The sequence below is a fragment of the Drosophila melanogaster genome, chromosome X (genome assembly GCF_000001215.4).
Source record: "Drosophila melanogaster chromosome X".
Classification (NCBI taxonomy): Eukaryota; Metazoa; Arthropoda; class Insecta; order Diptera; family Drosophilidae; genus Drosophila; species Drosophila melanogaster.
Genome location: NC_004354.4, coordinates 16,422,581 through 16,447,537, shown reverse-complemented (window position 1 = coordinate 16,447,537; position 24,957 = coordinate 16,422,581). Strand labels below are relative to the sequence as shown.

General features: G+C 47.5%; 4 protein-coding genes across 9 annotated transcripts; 2 read left to right on the top strand and 2 right to left on the bottom strand.

Annotated features, from left to right (window-relative positions):
• The first annotated feature begins 544 nt into the window (after positions 1-544).
• eIF2alpha (eukaryotic translation initiation factor 2 subunit alpha) lies at positions 545-2,362 on the top strand. 2 transcript variants are annotated; one of them, NM_001298400.1, is made up of 2 exons: positions 545-1,353; positions 1,653-2,362. In NM_001298400.1, exons 1-2 carry the CDS (start codon positions 659-661, stop codon positions 1,981-1,983), a joined length of 1,026 nt encoding a protein of 341 aa, NP_001285329.1. In that variant the 5' UTR covers positions 545-658; the 3' UTR covers positions 1,984-2,362. The 2 variants fall into 2 exon arrangements, with proteins under 2 accessions (NP_001285329.1, NP_573130.1); NM_132902.4 differs by having other exon boundaries at positions 1,653-2,043.
• Positions 2,171-6,105, bottom strand: rngo (rings lost). 2 transcript variants are annotated; one of them, NM_001298399.1, is made up of 4 exons: positions 5,518-5,985; positions 3,562-4,045; positions 3,212-3,497; positions 2,171-3,148 (listed from the first exon to the last, which is right to left on the bottom strand). In NM_001298399.1, exons 1-4 carry the CDS (start codon positions 5,753-5,755, stop codon positions 2,780-2,782), a joined length of 1,377 nt encoding a protein of 458 aa, NP_001285328.1. In that variant the 5' UTR covers positions 5,756-5,985; the 3' UTR covers positions 2,171-2,779. The 2 variants fall into 2 exon arrangements, with proteins under 2 accessions (NP_001285328.1, NP_573129.1); NM_132901.3 differs by having other exon boundaries at positions 2,321-3,148; positions 5,518-6,105.
• Positions 6,106-6,241: 136 nt separating this feature from the next.
• Positions 6,242-8,858, top strand: Cdc50 (Cell division cycle 50). Of its 2 annotated transcripts, NM_001298398.2 has the most exons (7): positions 6,242-6,396; positions 6,613-6,881; positions 7,126-7,321; positions 7,376-7,711; positions 7,776-7,941; positions 8,024-8,114; positions 8,252-8,858. In NM_001298398.2, the coding sequence occupies exons 1-6, from the start codon at positions 6,336-6,338 to the stop codon at positions 8,037-8,039; spliced, it is 1,044 nt and encodes a 347-aa protein (NP_001285327.1). In that variant the 5' UTR covers positions 6,242-6,335; the 3' UTR covers positions 8,040-8,114; positions 8,252-8,858. The 2 variants fall into 2 exon arrangements, with proteins under 2 accessions (NP_001285327.1, NP_573128.2); NM_132900.3 differs by lacking the exon at positions 8,024-8,114 and having other exon boundaries at positions 8,252-8,390.
• A 225-nt stretch (positions 8,859-9,083) lies between these two features.
• On the bottom strand, positions 9,084-24,707 carry hang (hangover). 3 transcript variants are annotated; one of them, NM_167521.3, is made up of 8 exons: positions 23,911-24,707; positions 18,131-18,478; positions 16,774-16,917; positions 14,839-16,612; positions 13,400-14,373; positions 12,666-13,277; positions 11,034-12,393; positions 9,084-10,950 (listed from the first exon to the last, which is right to left on the bottom strand). In NM_167521.3, the coding sequence occupies exons 1-8, from the start codon at positions 24,256-24,258 to the stop codon at positions 10,805-10,807; spliced, it is 5,706 nt and encodes a 1,901-aa protein (NP_727980.2). In that variant the 5' UTR covers positions 24,259-24,707; the 3' UTR covers positions 9,084-10,804. The 3 variants fall into 3 exon arrangements, with proteins under 3 accessions (NP_727980.2, NP_001138204.1, NP_727979.3); NM_001144732.2 differs by having other exon boundaries at positions 9,084-12,393; positions 14,827-16,612; positions 17,339-18,478; NM_167520.3 differs by having other exon boundaries at positions 9,084-12,393; positions 14,827-16,612.
• Between the last annotated feature and the right edge of the window lie 250 nt (positions 24,708-24,957).

The window sequence follows — 24,957 nt, the reverse complement described above, 5'->3', positions numbered from 1 at the left end:
CTTCTAAAAAAACCGATTCAAGCTACATGTCATTACATATTTAATGGCCTTTTTGTATGCGATAATATGCAACCTTTTAAAATGTTCTGCAAATTTAAACAGATAAATATGAAAAATGAAAATTTGACATATGGGAATTATCATCATAACATGGATAAAAAGTGACATATAGATAAAAGAACAACTGCTTTTTATTCCTATTTATCAGTATTAGCAATCTATATAACTTTTTGAGAATTTAACTTTTGGGTCAATTTTCGCAATTTTTGTAATATTGCAATAAATTTAACAAAAATTAACATTTCCAATTTGAAATTGATTGGTATTTAAATAACAAGCTCGCCAAGGGATGGCATTCCACATTTGGACTATTATTTCGAATGTTCTGATCAAAATTAAAACCAAAACAGTAAAATTTGAAATTGACCGGCAATCCATGTGACAAACAATCGATAGACCGCTGCTGCCCCACCTTTCCAGTGTGACCAGAAGCAATCCAATTGGCAACGTTTTGCCGGCTACGCAATTAAATATCGATAACACCACTGTCATACCTTACGCTTCTTCTTCTTGCGCCCGCTCGGCAGAAATTGTACACGTTTTTCATTTCGAAAAGTCCAAATTGCCCATTTTTTGGCCATAGACCACAGACTTTAACATGGCCCTGACGTCGCGCTTCTACAACGAGCGGTATCCGGAGATCGAGGATGTCGTTATGGTGAACGTGCTGTCCATCGCCGAGATGGGCGCCTACGTTCATCTGCTTGAGTACAACAACATCGAGGGCATGATCCTGCTGTCGGAGCTGTCCCGCCGGCGCATCCGCTCCATCAACAAGCTGATTCGTGTCGGCAAGACCGAACCGGTGGTGGTTATCCGTGTTGACAAGGAGAAGGGCTACATCGATCTGTCGAAGCGTCGCGTTTCGCCCGAAGATGTCGAGAAGTGCACCGAGCGCTTCGCTAAGGCCAAGGCCATCAACTCACTGCTCCGCCATGTCGCCGACATACTCGGCTTCGAGGGCAACGAGAAGCTGGAAGATCTCTACCAGAAGACCGCCTGGCACTTCGAGAAGAAGTACAACAACAAGACGGTCGCCTACGACATCTTCAAGCAATCGGTCACCGATCCCACCGTCTTCGATGAGTGCAACCTGGAACCGGAGACCAAGGAGGTCCTGTTGAGCAACATCAAGCGGAAGCTGGTCTCGCCCACTGTCAAGATCCGTGCGGACATCGAGTGCTCCTGCTACGGTTACGAGGGCATCGACGCTGTCAAGGCATCGCTCACCAAGGGCCTGGAGCTGAGCACCGAGGAGCTGCCCATTCGCATCAACCTGATAGCACCGCCACTGTAAGTACCTGTAAACTATTGTAATTTCCCTTGGTGTAGACGAAATTAACGAGGGTTTCTTTAATTAAAAGAATACGAAAATTGTAGATTTCTGTTCTTCATTTTAGCCGAAATTTATCGTTAAATAATAAGGAAATCCCTTTCATCTTGTATATATTGTAAATGACCACTTGGTTAAGAGAAAAACTTATATTCAATTTAATTTTACAACTTCTTGTGAAATCGAAATAACTAAAAATGTTGCTTAAATGAGTTAATTGGTTCCTAAACGTAATCGCTCTTCATCCGTATCCTTTTAGCTATGTAATGACCACATCCACTACCAAGAAGACAGACGGTTTAAAGGCTCTGGAGGTGGCCATTGAGCACATTCGCGCCAAGACCAGCGAGTACGATGGAGAGTTCAAGGTGATCATGGCACCCAAACTGGTTACGGCCATCGACGAGGCGGATCTGGCCAGACGCCTGGAGCGCGCTGAGGCCGAGAACGCCCAGGTGGCTGGCGACGATGACGAGGAGGATGGCGCCGACCAGGAGGGCATGCAGTTCGATCCAGAGAAGGAGTTCAACCACAAGGGATCGGGGGCGGGTCGTGCGAACGAGGAGGATGAGGAGGAGGAAGAGGATTAGCGTAGCCACAGCATCAGACACAACTATAGCAACTGTAACAAACAATTAAAGGAGTTTTGCAAAAATCAGAAGTTGTAATTTTATAATTTATATACATAACATATAACGAATGCTATTAAAGATTTATAAAAGTGAAAACAGCGAGATGCCCAAGAAGACAAATCAAAATGCGCTTGCTCATCTTTTTCTTTTCAAATCCAAAACAATACTATCGACCATTTATTATTGAACCCAATTCAGTTTTTCTTGACAGACCCTTAATACTAATTCAAATTGTGTATAAGTGTAATATTATTTAATAGTCAGGCATTCTTTCGTTTTTCTTTTGTATTTACTTGTTTCATGTTTTCGTTGATGCGGCTTGTTTCCATCACCGTCCAGATTTTCATTCATTAAATTTTAGATTATATCGCTTACTATTCTCTCTAGAAAAAACCAACCCACCTCTGCTTTAAAAATGACCCGGTAGTGCTGCGTAGCACCCTAATTAGATATTGTACATCGTAACAAACGATTCGTATAAAAAAAGTGACATCAGTTTATAAACATTTCACTAAATTAGAAAGGTTTTCGTTTCGGTATTCATTGCTTTGTGGTTGTGTATAGTCCTTACTATTTCCTATTTGACTTTATATGTGGCGTGGCGTGGCTTATTATTTGGTATTGCTCGGAGTATTTCGTTGGAACGGCTTCCAGTTAATGGGGTCCAGTCTGTTCATCATCCTATTGCAATCCGGTTTCTGGCTATGGGGAGTTCGGCTTTAGGTGGTGGTGTGGGCTGTGCGTCTAGCCGCGTTCAGCTGAGTTCGCTCCCCGAGGCGGCATCGTTGCGGTGGAGCAGCACGGACCTGGCCGCCTGCTTGTTACCGCCGCACAGGCGCAGCACGGTAAGCACATCGCTGCGAGGATAGCCAAGGGCCATGAGATCGGTGACATCCTGTTCGGTGAATCGTTCTTGAGGACTGATCGTGTTGGGCCCGCCACCGGCGCCACCGCTCTCCCGTTTGCTTTGCTCGATTGCATTGGAAATCGCCTCCTGTTCCATCGAATCCTCCGAGTTTCCTGTCAGCCGGGCGCTGACCGGCAGCTCACTTTCCGGCAGAAAGGGTGTCGTTGTTCCCGTGGTGCCAATAATCAACAAATTACGCTGCAAGTCAATCAGGCACTGGAAAAACCAATTCAATTAGCATTTAGGCGACGTAATCTGATGCTATCTAGATTTCATTACCTGATGTCGCTTCAGCATGTCCAGACCCAGCAACATGTCCATGGGTTGCTGGCCCAGCACGGTGAAACTGGACGTTAGGTGATCGTTCTCAATCTGCAACTGGACCATGTGTATCCTGCCCAGAATGGGCTGTGTGCCAACGCCCTTGGCCACACCATTCCAGCGTGTGTCAATCAGACGGTTGACATGGCATCTCTCGGCGCAGTCTTTGCTCATGATCGTCGTCTGGGCGCCAGAGTCCACAAAGGCCTTCACAGGAATGCCATTCACTTTGCAGTTGATATAGCTAATAATATGCAATATTGCAATGAGCCAATCCAATCATATTAATTATTTTTACCATTACTTACAGCATTGTAACCGTGCCAAAGATCTCTGGATTGTATTCAATGGCAGCCGCCATGTTATCCTGGATATTCTTCTGCTTGATCTCTTCGGCAATCAGACGTTGAGTCTCCTCATCGAAGGGATCGGCGTTTAGCATGCGCATGCGGTGCTCGTTACGACGCTTTCGCTCCGTAATATGCTCGCGAAGCAGCCGAGCGAACTTTTCCTTGTCGCCGGAATCGATGGCTTCCGCCAGGCTGGGATTGTACTGCCGGAGGAGCGACAGAGTCTCGGGACTGGACAGAAACATCTGTCGCACCGTCTCTGGGTCGTCGTCGAAGTTCACATTGAACTCATCGGTCGTGGGTATGTCCGTGAGGTTGTTGAACTGCGGCTGCTGCACTCCCTGCTGCTGCACCCGCCTTGACGGTGGACTGCCGCCTGAACTAGTGCCCGGCACGGCGATGTTGCTGAAGTCGAGCGTGCTGATCGCTGGATTTCCGCCAACTGAAATTTTTGAATGAGACGAAAGATTAATCGATTGAGGTAGTTTTCTATTGCGTTTCTTTACAGGATTACATTTGTCAATATTCGAATCGATTACATTGAATATAGTTTAAAAGACAATTTGTGGTCAGTGCAGTTATCTGCTACAAATCGAGAAAATTATCAACATATTTACGCGTAAAATGGAACAAATTTTGAGAAAGAAAGAGCAAGCAATACCTAAAAACCTCAACAAATTTTGCCCAAATATAATCTGGCTTGCAGATTGTGAAATAAATGATTGCGTATAACTCATGCTAATTACCATACAACAAACATTTATATACATATGTGCATATGTATAAACGTTTGTCGAGATAGATTAAATCACCGTCATCCAATTTGAATGGAACTTAATTAATCTGTGATCTATAATCGAATTAAAAACATCAGACTAGCGAGATAAACCAATGCAAGTGCAGTTGTGTTAACTAGATAATATGTACATATCTGTAGATAAGTGATATGTAGTTGAACTCATTTTCTGGCTGCCAAATGAGCTTGCTCGCGTGCGAGTCATGGAGTCCAAAGTGCTGTGCAATGGTCAAATGAAATCGAAAATTGTTCACCGCCCACACCTGTCTGCAGTCGCCAAAATGTGTGCACATGTGTGCAGAAATACCATTCATACATATGTACATATGTATATAGCAAAACAATTATATATACACGATCCCATTTCAATGGACAAGCTGACAAGGCCAAATGCGCATTCAGGGGTCAACAAAACAGTGGTCCGGCCACAGTGGGCGGCCCAAGTGGGTGGATCCATGGGGCTGAGACTGAGGCAAAGGCAACGCACCTGCTGCTGCTCCTCCACTTTCATTGGTATGCCCATTCCTCACCGAACCCGAACCCCCCTCTCTGCTGCAGTGGAAACAGCACACACTTCCAGTGTTCTTTCCCGTGTCTGTGTGCCGCTGTTTTTTTGGAATTTGCGAAAAGAAAGTCAGACGAAGCAAGGCGTTTATTTTTAACACCAATTGCGCCGCAAAAAGATGAGCTGTGCTCGCTGCGCTTTTCCATAAAAATCTAGCAACTAATAACGCCAACAAATTAAAAAAAAAATGAGCACAGTTCAAATTTCACATTGCAAAAGTATTGTTAAATGAAATGTTCGCACTACGTATTCGGGGTTTCCCGGTTTTTCCTAAATATTATGTTGCTGAAGTATTTTTTAAGCGACATTTGAATATAAACGTGTTATGGATCATGTAGGACAATAATTAATTTTATTATTGTGCGAATTCGCGTTATCTGACCAATGAACCCCCTTCACCATCCTCCAAAACACACTCAAGATCCCCCCCCCTCCACGGGGAAAAACGTGACCCACATAAGGATAATGGCTCCCCCTCTCTTCACCCCGCTCTTTCCACTTTCCCATCTCGTTTCCATTCCAACGCCGAATTTCAACTCTCTCTCTCTCTCACCTGGGCGATTGGCGCTCCTGCGTCGTTCCAGCATGATGAAGTCGCCGTCGCCGACTCCGCACTGTTGCAGCGTCTGTTTGTCGCTGGAAAGCTCCCGCCCGTTGAAAATTACCGCTATTTGGGACACTTCCGCACCGATCTCCATCGCGCAGAGGGCCTTGAGATTCTCCAGCTCAAGATCCTGGGCCACGTCCAAGCAGAAGACCTTGTCATCGCTGGTCGTCACTGTGATTTTCATTGCCGCTGCGTACTGTGTGTATGTGTGTTGGCGTTTCTGTGTTACCGTGGTTTAGGTGGATCGAATGTTAGCGAGCGCGGGTATGTACTGCACTGGTGGGTGGCAAAGTGAATCACAATCTCTGCTGGTCTAGCCTTTTCGCCTTTATCTTTGCTAGCTGGATGGGTGTGCTGATATTCTGCTGCTCGCTTATTGTTTTGACACAACAACGAAAACGCCGCCTCCACGCGGTTGCATGCGACGCCTTATCGATACTATTCGCGGTCTGACTATCGATAGTTGAATGGGATGGCTAGAGCATTGCTCATTTGGAGGTATTACGACGAATTTGGAGAGACAAATGATTTTCCTCTTACCTTAGTTTAACATATTTCTCAAAGGTAAGCCAAATGGAGCAAAAGCTAAATATAGATAAAATTTCATCGATATATACCATCACTGCAGGTATCGATACATATCGATGACTCATGTGCTGTCATCGAAATTTTATTGTATTTACTTTATTCAATTGGAGTCACTTGCAGCGTTTGGACACCAAGGAGCTTTTCGAGGAGCATAGCGAGAAACCAGATAAGCCACCATGTCCACACAGCAAGCGGAGAATGAGGAGAGTGCAGCGGCGAAGTCCAAGCGACCTTCAGGTGAAAACCCAGTTTCATGCGAGTCGCCCCATCCAAATCCCAATCCCCCAATAACACACTCACACACACTTGTCTGCGTAACAAGTGATAAGGAGGGGAATGACTAATATCCAATGGCAAATCGATTTTCGGGGCCCATCCTGGTGTCCCTGCATTAACCATGAGGTCATGCCAAGTCGCTCACGTTTGCCCGTTTCCCATGTTGTCCACCCACAGATTCGGCCTTCAAGCAACAGCGCCTGCCCGCCTGGCAGCCCGTCCTGACCGCCCGCACCGTACTGCCCACCTTCTTCGTTATCGGAGTTCTATTCATACCCATCGGCGTGGTCCTGCTCCACCTGAGCAACACCGCCAACGAGCTGATCATCGACTACACCAAGTGCAGGCGCTCGGGCGGAAATACCACCTGTGCGGAGTATCTGGAGGCCAACCCCGGCGTTACGTGCCCCTGCGAGGTGCCCTTCGTCCTGCCCTCGGACTTCAATGTGAGTTATAGGGATCCAGAGCTTCAGTAGCTGTCCAGCTCAATTAATCAGCTCTTAGTTTAGGTAGTGAAGTAGTTCAAATGAAAAGCTATATGCTGCTTTTATAATCTGCAAGGCATTTATCAACATTGCTTTTAGCAGGTTTGGAAAAGATATTGATGATATTGATAGTGGATTTGGATTCCTTATAATACTTTAGAAAGAGATTCTCATTTAAGTATTTCGTTAACTTCCTTTTTTAAAGGGTGTGGTATACATGTACTACGGACTGACCAACTACTATCAGAACCATCGGCGCTATGTGAAGTCACGGGACGACGAGCAGCTGCTGGGTCACCTGTCGCAAACGCCCAGTACAGACTGTGCCCCCTTCGCCTATGATCCCGATTCCGGAAAGCCCATCGCGCCCTGCGGTGCCATTGCCAACTCGCTGTTCAATGGTGCGGCACAGAAACTACCTTGACTGTACCGCAACTAACATTGATATCTTCCAGACACGCTGACCCTCTTGCAGGGTGGATCCGAGATCAAGCTGCTGAAGACGGGCATTGCCTGGCCGTCGGACAAGCGCGTCAAGTTCCGAAACCCAGAGGGTAACCTGAACGTCTCCCTTGAGGGCTTCTCAAAGCCAATTTTCTGGCAGAAGGGTCTGGCCGACCTGGACCCGGAGAATCCGGACAACAATGGCTTCCAGAACGAGGATCTGATCGTGTGGATGCGCACCGCCGCTCTGCCCAGCTTCCGGAAGCTATATCGCCGTCTCAACCAAACGAACACCAACTATGCCAACGGCCTGAAGTCTGGCAATTATACGCTTAACATTAAGTATAGTAAGTACGAATGGCTGGGATATCGCGAATGCTGTATCTAATGTATTTGTGTTTTGCCCTTCAGATTATCCGGTGGTGTCGTTCGACGGCACGAAGCGAATGATACTCTCCACCACATCCGTGCTCGGTGGCAAGAACCCGTTCCTGGGCATTGCGTACATTGTGGTGGGTGCCATTTGCATCACCCTGGGCCTGGCCCTGCTATTTATTCATATGCGATGCAGTCGCAGGTGAGTTGATCATCGCACATCGTTGATTCATCCTCATTGTACCGATCGTCATTCATCCTGCCCTTATCCCCCACTCCCACAGCATTATAGTTCATTAAGTCTGCTAAGAGTCGAGTATTTCATTCCCCATTGAAGCCGAATCGTTTCTCATGGCCAAATTAGCGTTTTGCTCGGTGCGCGATAAGTATTGACAATTAAGTAGCGTTTGATAGTAGCGTTTTACCTAATCGGGCACTGGCCAAAATGATTGACACCTCCTATACTAAGGGCTCTTGAACTAATCATGGTTTTATTTCTGTTTACCCAACAGCAACATGGAGATGATCAACGTGAACCCGCACACGCAGTACTCCTAGACCGAGCACCGTCAGTATTCCGGGCCGCTTCACTTAGCTTTAGTAGATCCATTTCTTTAAGCCTTATCAGCATAAAATAGTTTCTATTAACCCATTTCCATTAACGTGTTCTCGACTGCTCTTCTATTTTTTATGTTTTCTAACTGTGTGCACTTGGCCACGCGATGAGCAGCTGTCCAAGTGCCTTTTGTTGATGTTCTGTTCGTCCTTGATCCTATATGTGTGCACCCAATTTGTGATTTTTTCTATAACCTATTCCACCGCACATCACACACAACAAACAGTGGATACCCTTTGCAACATCCACACGAATTTCCACCATTGCTTTAGAAACAGCAAAGTAATACTTTGTGCCTGACTTAATCTGCATTGCCTTTTACTACGTTTATACGCGCAAATAAACATTGTTAATGGCATAGCTCTCTTGTTTTATTGGCAAGTAAATGGGGCCAATTTGAAATTAAGCTATATTCCTTGCTAATATGGGATCGTAATTAATAAGTTTAGGATTCTGTTGAAGCTTTTCTAAATAGTCGTTAAGATGTCTGTTATTTTCATCACAAAAGAAAAGTACAATCGAATTCATGTATTTAACCAATGTTAAGCGAATAAAATTGGATGACATTATGAAGGAATTTGATTCGTAATCCATGTGGTTATCAGTGCTACTTAAGAATTTCCTGCTGGATTTTAGATAAGGCCTCCAAAGTTCATAATATCGGAAACTGCGAGCCCCACCAAAATAAATAAAAAAATACATTCAATTTGCTATATATATTGTTTTAGGTTTACATTTCTTTTATTACTTTTCTTTTCGATTCTTCAACGCGTGAGGGACAAAAGTTTGCTTATATAATTCTGCGTTCTGCATTTGCTTTAATTTATTTTGTACGTTTTAGACTACATTTCCAGTTACAGTTTAGAAGTGGCTTAAGCTAGTTTATTTATAATGTCGCCATTATTAGTTCTGTCTATATATGTTTGCTGAAGTTGTGTGCGCATGCGTGTGGTTGGTTGTAGGTTGTGAAATATAGGTAATGTACAGATTATGCTGAATCTTTATATAAGCCATATGAATCAATCTCAATCTATGTAAATACGGTTCTAAGTATGGATCCACTACTGGCCTTGGTCTTCCGTGCACATCAACTTGATTTCGAAGGCGTTGAATACATCCGACCAAGAATTTATTCTCGGCTCTCATAAACGTGGTAAAAACAAAACAAAGCTTTCTTTATTGAAAATTAATGATTAGAAATTAAAGTTATTCAGAAATACGTGTGTTCATCGGATAGAAAATTAGTAATATAATCTTTATTCCAATATGATTTCGAAGGCGTACGTACATCCGGCGTATATTTTAAACACATCCGACTACAAATTTATTTTCTGCTTTCATAAACATGATTAAAACAAAATGAAACAAAACAAAGCTTTCTTGATTAAAAATTCTCGTTTAGAAATAAGTGTTATTTAGAAACACATGTTTGTGGGATAAAAAAACTAGTAAAATATTCTTCATTTTGTTAAGATGTCTGGACATAGAATTTCAGTATTCCAAATTGTCAAATTTAAGTCAGACTTCTATGAAAAGTCACTGAAAACGAAATGAAATTGTTATAATTCGAAGGTCTTCGTGAAAGCTTTAAATTGAATTCAAAATTTTGGAAAGACCAAGGCTTACAAATATGAGAAAAATAAACGTCTTCAAAAGTTTCGCGATGTGTTTGTGTTTTTTTTGTTTTTTTTTTTTTTTTTTTTTGGGAGTGTCATGGTGTTGTGTGAAATACTTGAAAATCCTGATAGTTTTTACTAACTCTAACTGAGCGGTTTCCCTTGCGTTTTCTGTCGCTTGCTTTGGTGCGTCGTAAACTTTTTCTTTTTGCTTGTTAATTGATGTGTAACATATTAAGACGTACTTTTCTATATGCTTAATCCTACTATATCAATGTATGTATATATATTTATATATATATATATATAGTTTTAATAGCGAAACTTAGCAGTAGAGGGATGTCTATGGTTCCCATAATTTGCTTTGTGTGTGGGTGTGTGCGCGGTACATACTAGGTTAACATTTAAAAAAAAAGTCTTATATATGATGTACATATATGTAATTTAAGTTCTTAAGACTAGAAGCAAGAAAAAAAAGTTTTGTTATATAAACACACACGCACACACACGCATCTCGTGCTATACATAAACGTGGCTGATTTGTTGATGGAATGCGTTGCTGATGTTTATGTGGCTGCTGATGTATTCATTGTTCGAATGATGATTACGAGTATGATGAGATGGATGATGGCGGTGTCTGATTGGATTGGCTTTGTACATTTCAAGTGATTTTGCATTGAGATGATGAGGTGTGGTTGGTAGTTGTGGTTGGTAGTGGTAGTGGTAGTTGGAGTTGTAGTTGGAGTATGATCACTCAATTTGTCGCACCTGCTGCCACAGTCTTACTGCTTGTCTTGCTGTTATTATTGTTGGCCAGCACCGCTGACTTGGAGTCAGGCTTCGCCTTTGCTGCCGTTAGTAATGCTGTTGCCTTGCTGCTTGCTGTGGCGGCGGCTGCTGCTGCTGCTGCTGCTGCTGACACTGTCGAGAGCTTTGGCCCATTGAGGATATGGCTTTTGATGTGGCTCTGGAGAAGCTCCTGAGAATCGAAACAAAGTTGACATAGATCACAGGTAAAGCCGGGATCATTCAACTGATCGACGGCCTTCTTACGCCGCTCACCCGTTGAATGCGAATGCGAATGCGAATTGGACGTGGTCGTTGTGCTGGACTCGCTCTCCGAGAAGGAGGCCGTCGACACCACATTCGGCTCGTCCTCCACTTCCCCCTCATCTAAATCATCTTCGTCTACCTCCTCAATGGCATCCTCCGGATCTGGATCGGCATCCTCATCGAACTCCTCTTCGATAATGTCCTCTATGGGCATCACACCATCGTCTTCATCATCCGAACTGGCCACTATTAGCGGCGGCATCTTTGATTTGCCATTCATTAGCGGTCGCACCGTCAATCCAACTGGCTCCGGCTCCTCCACATCGTCCTCCTCATCATCATCATCTTCGTCGTCATCGTCGCTTTCCACCTCTCCATCATCGTCCTCGTCGTCATCGGAGCTGATGACCTCCTCGACGAGATCATCGTCGTCCTGGTTAAGATTAAGATCCGTTTTGTGTTGCTGCTGCGGCAAAAGTTGAGCGGGTGGCTGGACACCCTCTTCGTCCTCGCCTTCGCCACCATCTCCCTCCTCGTCCTCATCTTCACCCTCGCCATCCTCATCATCGTCGCTGTCGTCGTCATCGTCATCATCTCCCGTCCCCGAACTATCATCGTCGTCGCCCGAGCTATCCTCATCCAAATCATCGCTATCCTCCTCGTCGGGATTCGTCAACTTATCTGTTGTTGTTGCCCCTGCAGCCTCAACCTTCTCTGCAAACTGATCTTCAGTTTCGGCTCCTTCGCCCAATGCTGATAGTGTCGCCGCTGCATTCGCATCTGCTGCCGCTGATTCCATGGCCGCTGTTCTCTCTATGGCCGCCTTAGTGGCTACTGGCACTATGACCTCCTCCTTCAAATGGTTGTTAATGTGATTCATTAGCTTCTCCTTGCGCGACAAATACTCGCCGCACAGATCACAGCCCCACTGGAAGGGGCAGAAAGGTCGCACCACCTTTGCATCGGCCAGCTTGTGCTCGATCCACAGCTCCTTTGTGTCGAACTTCAACTGACAGCGACGGCAGGTGAGGTGATCGTCCACCACAATCACCGGAGGCTCGGGCAGATTGCTTACCTCGTGTTTGTGCAGCTCGTACATGTGGCGACGCAGATTGTTATTGCTGATGAAGGTGGAGGCGCAGTATTCGCATTTCAGCTCACGTTTCCGCTTCATCGACTTGCTGCGGTTGCTGCTGCTGTTGTTGTTGTGGTTCATGCTGCTGTTGCACGAGTTGTTGAGGCTCTGCTGCTGCTGGTTGGGCATCAGGCCCACCGCATGCAGCTCGCGGAGGTGCATCGAGTTGTTGTTGTTGTTGTTGGTTGTGTGATTGTTGTTGGTCAACTGTGTCGCTTCGCCGTCGATGGGGTTCTGCAAGGATTAACATGCCCGAAAAGCAGCAGGATACAGCGGGATTTGGGTTGGTGGGTTGTTGGGGAGGGGGGAGAAGAAAGAAGAGAAAACAAAGATCAGTACAAATTCAATTGGCAATGACGAGATGTTGATATCTGTTTTTTGCGACTGGTGCGGAGGCATCATCATCATCATCAGCACATCAAAAGTTGTTGGTGGCGCGACAGACGACGATCCTCACCATCGTCCGTCGCTTGTCCTCCTCGCTGCACAAGCCCAAAAACGCTCACCTGCTTGCTATCACCTCTGAAATGCCACTTGCGATGCACCTTGAGTGCGATCACCTGGGGGAACGTCTTGGCGCACAAATCGCACGCGTATTCCCCGTTCTCGTTCTGCCGCTCCACCTGGAACTGACCGGCATCCGCCGGCCCATCATCGAACATCGCCGCCAGCGGATTGTCCACGTACAGCTCTTGCTCGTGCTTCTGGATGTGCTTGCTAAAGTGCTCCTGGTCGGTGAAGCGAGCACCGCAAATAGTGCACGCCACCTCCGGAATGCGGATCTTTAGTGACGTGCCCGCAGCTGCAGTACTGCCCGACGCCACTCCCACAGTGGTGCCATTGCCATCGCTATTTGCCCTCTCCTCCAGTTGCTGCTGCTCATCGTCATCCTCCTCGTCATCGTCATCGCCGGTCTTATGCCGGAAAATTGTTCTTTTGGCCGTGTGGTGCGAATGCAGTTGTCCATCCTGCTGCTGGTGGGCACCTGTCGAGGTGATCGGCTTGCGGTTGCAGGTGGGTGTGTGGTTGTCGTGCATCTGGCGGTCGAAAAAGACCTTGCGGCACAGCGAGCACTCAGCTGGGTTGGGCACTTGCGGATGCTTCTTATAGCGATGAACCTGTGGACGATTGAGTATCGGAATAGTTTTTGTAACATATTGTGCCACCAATTAGTATACCACCCCCCCCCCACCCCCTCACCCAGCAATCGAATAAACTAGTTAATCCCATCCAGACTTACCCATAGACTCTTGCGTCCGCTGTAGACATTTCCGCAATCTTTGCAGGAATAATCGTTCGAGTCAAACTCGTCATGCGAGTTGATGTGGATGGCCAGCTTCTTGTTGGTGTTAAAGTTTGATGGACAGTACTTGCACTGGTACCAGTACAGTGGAGCAGATGCAGTTGATCCACCCGCTGCGAGGGTAGAGAGATCAGCTAGATCCGATGATGTCGGCTTGCCATCATCCATTAGAGAGTCGTCGTCAATCTTGGAGGACGTGGACGCCGAAGTGGAAGCGGAGGCGGATGTCAGCTTGTGAACGCTGCGTTTGTGCTGCTGCAGCTCCGACTCTGAACTATAGACAATCGAGCAAACGTCACACTCGAACTGCTTGATAATCATTTCATCCTTGATGGCCTTTCCGTGCACCTTAAACAGATGCACCTTCAGGCCCTTCTCGTAGGCAAACTCTGCGTTGCACAGCTTGCATTTGATGAACTGCACATTCTGCACCTGATGATCGGTGAGCATGTGGTAGCGATAGGACTTCTTCGAACTGAAGCGACGCTGGCAGATGCGGCATCGCATTCGCCGGAAGCGGCGATCGGCTGCCTGGTCAAGGCTCCGGCGAAAAACTGCCTGCTCCTGGGGCGTTTGGTTAGCCATTGCCGGTGGCACATTGGCAGGCGTTGCTGGAGCCGACTCGGACATTGTTCCTCCAACTCCCAACTCCGAATCCGTTGCTGGCGTTGCGGTTATCGTTAGCGATTTGGGTGTCATTCGATTGGCAGCCGCCAAGGCTGCATTCACTGCATTCGAGGCCGTATAGTGGGAACGCATATGATTGGACAGGCCAATGTTGTTGCTGAACACCGCATTGCAGATGGGGCACTCCTTCTGCTGGCTAGCCACGCCCACCAGGCTGCTGTTGTTGCTACTGTCATCCAGGCGCATCTTCTTGGCCACGCTGCCAGGCTCCTCCTCTTCATCATCTGGAATTGAGAAGGCAGAGCACGTTAATGTGTCACTTTCAGTGTTATCTCATCTAATTGGCAAACAAGAACAAAAACTAAGCTTTTGGCAATGTTAGACATACCAGCATATTGAAGCCATTGATATATGAATTTACAAATGTGAGTAGACAATTTAAATGCTATTGTTATGCGATAAAATCATCTGAGAACGGTATTCAAACGAAATGCTTTACCATGTTTTCAACATATTTGTAACAATTAATGAAACTTGAATAGCACATATCTGTGAAATCCGAATTTTAATGCCAGAAGGACTAAAGAGTTCGGACAACAGAGTCCGTAATCCTGTTACAGCACTTTTTTTTTTTAAGATAATTAAGTTTTGGTATTCAAAAAAAATATGGGTATGAAGATGAAACGATGAAACAGTCAGGCAGAGCGGGGGGACGTCTACAATCTAAGCCTAATTACCGAGTGTCCCACCATTTGTTATCGACATCAGGTCCTTCATCACGTAATCGTAGCGACCCGTGTAGACGTTCGGCGTGCTTCCGTCCGCCAACTTCACGGCATCCGCATTCACGATGTATTCGAAGCCGCCAGAGTGACGGTTCTTGTCCACTCCGTGCACATTGATCATGTGCTCCCGTAGGTAGGAGATCCGGGGATAGCCCAGTCCGCAGCGCACGCACTTGTATGTCTCTGGCAGTTTGTTCGGATGCTTCGATTCCATGTGGCGCAGCACATTGTTGTAGTTGTTGTACTGCTGGCCGCAAATGGGACAAACCTGCGGCATACGGGAGAAGTACTGGGATTTGGGTGCGGATGCATCCCGATTCGCCGAGCTCTGAGCGGCTGCGGCGGCAGAAGCGCTGGTCGATCCACCGCCACCCACCTGATTACCGCCCGCCAGTTTTGGTGTAGAGGTCAGCGGCGGAGCCGCACTGCTGCTTCGCGACTCCTCCGCCGAGGAACCAACGCCTAAGGCGCCGAGCAGGCTCCTTTTGCCCGGCGAGTGTTCCATGCTGTTGCTCCTGGCCATGCCGCTGCCAGTGGTGGAGGCGTTGTCGCTGACCGCGCCACCACCCACACCGCCCAAGTGATCCTGGTAGACATGATCGAGGAATCGCTGGTGCGTTTCCAGCTTGGCATCGCACGTCATGCAGCGCAGCCGGACAATGCAGTCCATGTTGTTGTAGTGACGCCGTCTGTCAACGGGATCGGCAAAGTCCAGTCCGCAAAAGCTGCACTGTATCGAGTTGTTATCCTTGCGTTGGACATCTGCGTGCTTGTCGTAGACATGCGTTCGGAACTCGTGCTTAGTGCGGAATCCCTTGGGACAGAGCTTGCACTCGTACAGTTTGTTGACCAGAAGTTCCTTGGCGCGCAGTTTCTCTGGGCGCTCGGAGCCGCCGCCGGGTGTAACAACTTCTCCGCTGGCTGTCACTGTGGGACTATTCATGGCCACCACTCCTGCTCCGGCATCGGCAACTGGAATAGATCCTGTTGCTCCATCGTCTGCCACATCATCTGCAATGGGCACAACCACTGTCGTTGTTTTCCCACGCAACGCATTCAAGACTCTAAAGAGATTTATGCAATTCCGCTTCTTCAGATGCGAGATGAACAGCGCCTTGGAGTCGTTCATCTTGAGGCAATTGAAGCATAGGTTGCGCGGCAGCTGCGGATACTTCTTGCGAACGTGCGCCATGAAGTTCTTGTACGTGCTGAAGTATTTGTTGCAACATCGGCAGGTCATCGTCTGGTATTGCTCGAGGAACTCATCGTTCTGCTCAATGAACTCCACTTTGTCGCGGGTGAGCAATGGTCGGTACTGTTCGGGATTATCGTAGTCGTAGCCGCCGCCCTCGCACTTAATGAACGCGTTCATCACCACCTGGCGGTACTTTTGCGTGGAGATATTCCCGCCAGCGGCGCCCGCTGCCCGATTTGCCTCAGCGGTGGCCGCCGCAGCCGCTGCCCGTTGCATTTCCAAGGCGGCAGCCAAAGCGGGCGTTGGCTTTGTGATGGGTGTGTTGTGGGGGGAGTCTGTGGACAACTGGAACAGGTTTGGGTGTAGATTCCTTTCGTGGCGACGGGCGTTGGCCCGGGTAGAGAACTGCAGGCTGCAGGCCCTGCAGCTGGCCACCTTGGAGTCCCCGGCGGCTGCCACATTGGCCACCGCATTCGGCGGCAGCGAGGCAGCCACGGACGAAGCATTCACGCCATGCTGCGCAGTGTAGTCGTAATCCGAGGCCTGCGGGGACACAAATGAAATATAAATTATAGTCGAGCTGTCAGGAAAATCTCGCTTTAAGTCTTTCATTTTGTTTAATTAAAATAATTTAATAAAGAGAGACCTAAATATATTTAATAGTATATTATCTACTCTCTGCTACATATTTTATGATGACTCACCGTCAGCGGGACATCACCCTCGTGCTCGGAGCGCTCTAGGAACATTGTGGGATCGACCATGTCATCGGACTCGTCTATGGACTTCATCTGATAGTCGTCATCCGTATCAATCGGCTCATCTTTGATGGGCATCGCAGGCAGTGGCTGCAGGGTGTCCAACGTTCGACCAAAAATGAAAGAGCAAACGGTGCCAAACGAAACGAAAATTAGTTGAAATCGAATATACAACATTTGCACAAATTCGTAAATGGCATAGTAAGATAAATCAATTAAATCGATCATGGACGCTGCAGTACGTCCATTTGATACCCGTTAGCCAGAGATCTATGGCCGTGTTGGTATTATAAATTGTTGCATTCCAAAAACCGGCAAAAGCAAGACTAAATCCAGACGGACATTGGTGATTTTGCATAATTTCGAATTCGGGATAACAGGTAGAAGAGCGCTGTGTACAGGATTGGGGCAGGGGATTCGATTCGTTCACGCTTCGAATGCACGATACAATTACATTATAGGAGTAGCGTCTGAAAAAGCGCAGCTGCTGGGCGGCGCTCTGGAGCGTCACCGGCATAAGCAGCGGAGCCGTTGATACGGATGCGGAAGCAGAAGCAGAAGCAGATACAGATGCAGAAGGCGTGGCGGAAACGACGCTGCCCGGCGGATTGGACGTGGTCGTCGACGTGGCCAGTCCACCAGCCTGCTGATGTTGGACGTGACCGCTGCTGCTGCAGCTCTGGCTGAAATCAAGCGGCAGCGACAGCGACAGGCTCTCCACCATTCCAGCCACACCCGAAATTCCCGGCAGCAGTTCAGCAGCAGGAGGCGGAGCAATGGATCCCGGGCCCACTGGGGGCAATGTTGGAATCGATGGTATAGTTGGCAGCGGTGGCAACGGAGGAACTGTTATGTCCAATGGCAAATATAGCTTTGGCTTAAATTTGCGCAATGTTGGAGCCGGATTGACCACCGGAACTGGAAGTGGACGCTGTGGGCGAAATTGTCGCTGGCGTCTGTGGTGCTGTTGCTGATGCTGCTGATGATGTGGCAACATTTGCTTGCCACGCTGATTATGCTGCTGCTGCTGCTGTTGCTGCTGCTGCTGATGATGATGATGGTATCTGCGATACTGGTGAGATTGCTGGCGCTGCTGATGCTGCTGCTGTTCCCGCTGCTGGGATGCGGATGTGGTGGACGTGGATGTGGATGAGCAGCTAGCCGCCGCCGATGCTGGTACCTGCAAGAGAAGGGTCTGCAGCGATTGCTGAGCACTGCTGATCGTCGCGGTCATTCGGGCCGGTGGTTGCAGCTGCAACTGCTGCAATTGATGCTGTTGCATCTGCTGCGGTTTAGGACTCACATAGACTGTTAGGGATTTGCGTTTCTTCAGCGAGTGTATGCCGTCCAATATGTTGGCGGCTGTCGATGCGGCCGTTGGCGTCGCCTTCTCCTTCTCCGCTTCGAGCTCATTCTCCAAGTGCTGGTGGTGTTGCTGTTGTTGATGCAGATGCTGATCGAAGAAGCCTCCTCCCCCATTCTCGGCACTGTTCAGGTCCAGGTAGTTGAGGAGCTTGCTCTTGTTGGTATCCAGCCACTGGCGCTGCTTCGCTTGCGAGCTGAAGCACCGGTTCTTGAAGCTCTGCCATGAGTTCAGGTAACTGATGCAGGCGTGGCAAATTTGCTGCGACAGCCGATCCTGCGGTGTAACCTGAAAATAGTTTTACAAAAATGGTGGGTCGTTAATCAAATGGTTCAGTTTCAAATATATATTAAAAAATAAGGTAACAGCAGTGTATAACTCGCAAGAAGCCCAATTAAGCTTAGTTTTATACAAGTTTAAAACGCAATAACCCTTATGGGATGCAACATGCGTTATTTAAAGTCTAGATAACCCACTCTTTCGATTTCTGGCCATTTCCTTTGGACATTTGGGGGCGGGGGACAACAGTGCAGATTTGTGTGTGTCCAGCGATGCGGAGAATGCAGGCAGGTAGCAGTGGCAGCAGTCCCCGGCTCCCAACTATCCTATTAATGTCAATGACCTGCTTATAATTATATGCAATACTGCGCTAGCATCCCACACCACCCCCTTTGGATGAACCTTATCCACCCCTCTACTCCCCTTTCAACGGTCACCAATACAAACAACACACAGAACACTGCGCAAATCATATGAAATGTCCTGCTGGCTGATAACAGTGTGTGCGCATGTTTGTTTGTGTGCGTGCACAACTGTGTGTATCGCTTGAATTGCAAGCCTATGTATGTAAGTCCATGTCCGCCCTTATATATATATATATACATACATACGTACATATATAACTATGTACGCCCGTCCTGCCGCAAAACACACACACACACAGCACAGGGGCCGATTTCACCGGGAGACCGGGCCGAAAACATCTTGGCCGCCCCCGTCACAAAATCTATTAAATCTCAATTATCTGAGTCCGCGGTTAGGCATCTTTTATCGTAATCGCTTATCGAAGTCGCTGTTGCAGCTTCTCAGTGATGGCAAGCCGGCTTGTTGCCAAGATAGGCTAATTAAATTATAAAGTTTAATTTCTTATTTAAAACCGCACCGTAAAAAGCGAATATTTGACAACTCTTAACAAAATATTGAAAAATAATTTGTAATGGCAAAAAGTTATGATTTTTAAATGTTTAAGTTGATTGAGTAATTATATTTTAGTAACTAAATAATTTAGTTTGCCGATTATTACTGACTGGAAAGATCCGTTCGCACTTAACTGATGGCCGCTTTCAGTGTTTTCTTTGTACTCAATTCCGAGCAGTAGCTTGAAATACCTGGCTTGAAACCCGCCTAACTATCAGCTCTGTTTCCCCCCTTCCCCATCATACTTGAATGTCGATAGCAATACAACGGCAAGAATTAGCTGTCGGAAAGGCGAATGAAAGTGATCAAAACAAACGATGGAAATGTTTTGTTTTGCATTTGTCTTTTCGACTTCAGCTACGTGTGCAAATGCGTTTGTTTGTGTTGGTGTGTTTAATTTAATAATCGAGTGCCTGTTGTTGTTGCTGCTCGTATTGTTGTGCCAGTGTAATTGAAACCCCAGGATATTAAAGCCCAGAGGGTCCTTAAAACACATACACACACACATACGAACAATACACTGGCACCCGCCTCCAATTTTGGGCCTACATATGTATACGTATTATGGTAGTAAATATCTACCGCATCCTATGTACAATTATCCCACACTACCAGCAGAGGATTTCGAGTGAGCTGCTCCATCTCCATTTCCAACTGCACACTCCAACTCCATTCCGATTCGATAATATGTTGTTCATTCACCTCGCCCAAACCAGCGTTTCCTTTATGGCCGCCATGTTTCCCAGTGCAATTGGATACAGGATACAAGGATTCCCATGTTCCGCGGACTGCACTTTAATGCGGCAACATCGGAAACCCATTTGGGTTTGGGTTTATCCACATTGTGGCGATATGCTACGCAATAAGGTGAGATTTTAGAAAGTCGCAAAAGGGCAGGAGTTATGTACATAGTATGTACATACATACATACATACATACATACATAGTGGTCATGGTGTACGTATGTATACAATGCAGAAAGACTTGTGGCAGCTGCAGATGCGATTCCACCAGCTGCCGCCTTCGTTTTCTGCTGGCCACCAGGTGCAATAATCACCAGCCATGGAGCATGGACCATCCATCCATCCAATCCATTCCACGCCATTCCCCGCCTCCTCAGCTCCTGCGTCGTGGAACAAGTTCTTTTCCTTTTTGTGTCCTTATTCGTTTCAAACCCATGCTGTTTATATCTATATGGATATCTCTATATATGTATGTATTTGTGCCTGTGGGCAAGAGAAAGAGAGCATCCTGTCCTGTCCGTTCCACGCACAACAAGACGTAGAAATAACCAAAAAGTAACCCTCATATTTAGCAGACCGGAGATCTTGAGGGCAGCAACAAAGGAACAACAACAACAGCGCAGGAACAGGAGCAGGAGCAGGATGATGAAGAGTCGGGATTCGGAATCAGGGTTCATTTCGGGCATATTGAATTTCGTCGCAGGCAAAGGCAAACGACAACGCAAAACAAAATACAAATAAAAACGCAAGTGCAACAGGGTCCACCCTAGGGCTTCCGAACAGCTGTTATCGTTCATGCTGAGATCAATGCGAATGAGTTATCGATAAAGACGGCGGACTTGAAACTTCATCGCCGATGAAGTTGAAGGGGGGGGGGAGGGTGTAAGAGGCGCAAAAGCAAATAGAAACAAATTCTAGGAATTGAATATACCGCACATTTATCCCGAAATTCAAAGCGATTTACAGTTACCAATTTTGGAATGGCAAGATTTCATAACAGTGAAAAGAACAGTGAGAAATATAAAAGATTTTAAATATCTACATTGTATTTGGACAATCTTTGCGTTTCCTTGTAATGTTTTTAAATTTCATATTATCTTGCCCCCTATTTCACAATGATTTAAACTCCTAATTTCACAATTTTGCATAGTTTCCTCGATTTAATGTTTTCGTCTCATTCTGGATCATCGTTCCATCCATCGTAAGCCATTTTCCTCTTCTGGGCAACCAGGGCGACATCCTTTGGCCGTTTGTGTATCCCTCAAGTGTGTATCCTTGATTTACGGAATCCCGGCTACCTATTCCAACCAGTCCAGTCAGCCCTCACCCGCCATCTTGGATGAGGCAATGGAAGGAAATGTGCGGATGCCTCTGCTGCTTCTCTGTGTGCCCTTGTTGGCTTCCCCTCGTATCCAATACCCCAAGCCCGCCGCTCCCCGCGGAATCCCTCTTTTATCGGCATGTCATCTCGTCACGTCGCTTCATCTTCATCGTCGTCGTCGTCGTCGCATTTTTTGGCCAAGGGGAGAAAGTTGGTCCACCTGGGGACCAAGAGCCACAAAATGGAGACGCCGCTCAACTGCTCAACTGCCTGCCCGCTGCTTCAGTTTGTTGTTGCTTTTGTTGTTGGAAATTCGATGCGGGCCGCAGGAGGAGCTCATCCAGCCAGTTAAAGAAGCAGCAGAAGAAGGCATAAAGCAGAAATATATGAACATCCCGCCAGGTAATCTGGTGTGCCCAAGGTGAAACCACTCGACGAAATTGTGTGCCCGGTTTTGGGTCTCCGCCGCTGACCGTTGTCCGCTTACCGCCAGCCAACCCCTGCTCTTTCTTCATAACCGTGCCCATATACCTATGCCCTTACCCATGCTGAAGCCCAAGCCCAAGCCCAAGTCCGAGCCCATACCCAAGTCCATGCCTATGCCCATACCCATACCCATTCCCATACCCATATACCCACTCCCGTTTCCCGGTCTCTTTTGCCAGTGTCTTTGTTTCGTTTGCCTGTGGTGCTGTGTGCGTGTGTATGCCATGGCGAGCATGTGGTCCGCCTCCAGATAACGAGAACGGAGCAAGAGCAAGAGCCAGCACAGCCAGAGCCAGTGCCAGTGGAAGAGGAAGAGCCAAGAGCAACAGCAAGAGAAGCAGTCGAGCTAGCGACGATGACGACGATGACGCCAACTTATATATGTACAATATACACCACCTCTGTCGGAGCCAACTGGCGTGCCATGGTGTGCGTGTGTCCATGTGGCCATGTTCCCGTGTCTGTGTGAAGAGCAATTGCCATGAAATCGAATCGAAGCCCAGGGAAAAGAACAGAGAATCGCGGCGAAGCAACCGAGCACCATTGGACCCAACCATCTATCCATCCATCCATTGGGGGCACCAAGCAGACCAAGCTGGCGAAGCGGATATGGAATATTGGGGATACACATACTGGATGGAATGCCGGGCAAACCCAGCGGAAAAAACCGGAAAAGCAAGCATGCAAGAGGCCGTAGAAAGAATCAATAAACGAAGCTAGCGAAGCCCCAGTCCAAGTCCTCCTCCTGTTCCGCCTGTTCCGTCTCCGTCACTTCAATTTCCTTGCAAGGATGCGCGCGCGCAAAGAGAGAGCGCCGGCGGAGCAGAGAGCAACTGCTGCCCTCCAAGCGAAATTCCTTGAAAAAGGTACGCAGCAGGCAGCTACAGCGCAAAATTATATGTAATTGGCCTGGGTTTTTGGGTTTTCGGTTTTTCGGTTTTCTGGCCTGGAATCTCTGAATCTCTGTGTGTCCGCCGCACACACACCAACACCGATACAGCCAGGGGCACACAGACGCAGCCAGGCACACTAATACCAAGGCAACAACGGCGGCGGCGGCGGCAACGACGGCGCGCTCATCGGGCTTTATGCTTTGTGCTGGTCATTCGCAGCTGCTCTCGCAATCGAGAAGTGGAGGATGAAAAGGAGAACGAGGAAACGGATGAGCCGCTGGAGGAAGAAGAGGAGCAAGCGGAGCAGGCTGTAGATTTTTGGAAAGGAAGCAGGATCAGTTCTAACCTCAAAGCGGGAAGGCAATGAAAGCAATGGAATCGAAGAAGGAGGAGTAGCAAAAGTGTAGAGTTCAAGTTTGATTATGAGCTAAAGATTGTGGTCGTGATTGGATTTCAGCCAGAATGGAGCTCCAATTCTACTCCTCCGTCTCCTCTTTCTCCTACACCCATTCTCTTCCACTCCCACTGCATCGTGACTTGGCAGTGGAAACATTGGAAACCCAAAACCTAGCCACACACCCATACCAAAGCAGATGAGGAGTAGGAGGCGGAGTTTGGCTGGTTTTCGGTTCGTTCGTTTTTTTTTTTTTTGTTTGCTTGGTTTTTCGTTTTTGGATGTGGCTGGCCATCATCTTTGGTTGCTTGCACAATCCCCCTTCGATGGGTCTTGAACTCCGGGGCCCAATGCCCACTGCCCAATGGTTACTCGGCATCATCCGTAACCTCACTTTTCCATTCTGTCCAGCGAACGGGTGTGGCCACCGCCTCATCCTTCCACTGACCATTTGGGATCTGTGTGTATAACTGTTAATGGTGTCCAACCACCAGAGCACCGGAGTGCCAGAGCACCCAAGAGAGCGTTCAGTGAGAGCGGCGGACTCGGACTCGGAATCGGAGACCCGGGATGACGACACCGACGGCAGCAATGGCGATGGCAACAGCCGGATTATGTATATACCCGCATCCGCATCCGCACCCGTGCCCATGCCCACACCCATACCCATACCCATAACCACTCACCTTGATGCCGACGCAGTTGTGGATCTTGGTGGACAGCGGCTCCTTGTCGGCCGCATAGCTATTGATGATCGAGATGCATTCGGTTTGTGGGGCGATGCACAGGCGACAGCAGTTTTGTCGCGCCGACCGTTCGCTGTTGCTGTTTCTCGCCGATGTTGCTGTTGCTGCTGTTGGAATGGCCGCTTCAGGGGATGTGGTTCCCGCTGACGCAGTGGCTACCGTCGTCGTTGTCGTTCCAGGCTGTGTCGCTGTGGCCTCCAATGCTACCGATGCTGTTGTTGTTGCGACGGCTGCTGCTACTGCTGCTGTTGTTGTTGTTGTCGCTGTTGCCGCCGCAGCGTCGCACATTTTGTCGCTTTTGTATTGGTCGCCCTCTCGCTCTCTTCTTTGCCGCTTGCTTCTACTTCTCGGTTGAATTTGTTTTTGGGTTTGGTTTTTTGCACGTTTTCACTTTTGTTTCGGTCTGCGTCCGTTCGCAATCGTTCCACACCATCCACATCCACTACTACAATATACTACTATGTGCTATATTATCCGCTCTCCGACGGAAACGACCACGCCGCTCGCGTTTCCCACTTTTCGCACATTGTTCGCACTGGTTCTTTTACTTATTTCGTTGCCATTGATCCTTTGCTGATTCGCAATTTGGAGTTTCGCTCTTGGGTTTCCTTTATCTTCGCCTATTTTTCCACTTCGCTTTTGTTTGGAGGAGTCGCACTGGAAAAAAAATGACCGCTACACTGGGACTGCGAATTGCCGTGGCGTATCTGCGACTGTAAACGGGAAAATGATTTCTGGCGAAAAAAGGTCGTTTTTGGCTAGAGATGGGCACGCCGGGCGAAGCCTGGACCTTACTATCGCTATCGCTTGTGGCAGACGCATGCGTGGTCACACTTACCACTGTACGGCGGTTTTTCTTAGCGGTCGCATACCCGGTCACTCTGGGAAATAACCATCAAAGAAGCCATTTTAATTCGATAAGTCGATCTCTTTGACTTTTTATATCGCGGCTATATAGAATTTCAAAATAAAAGTATGAAAAACTCC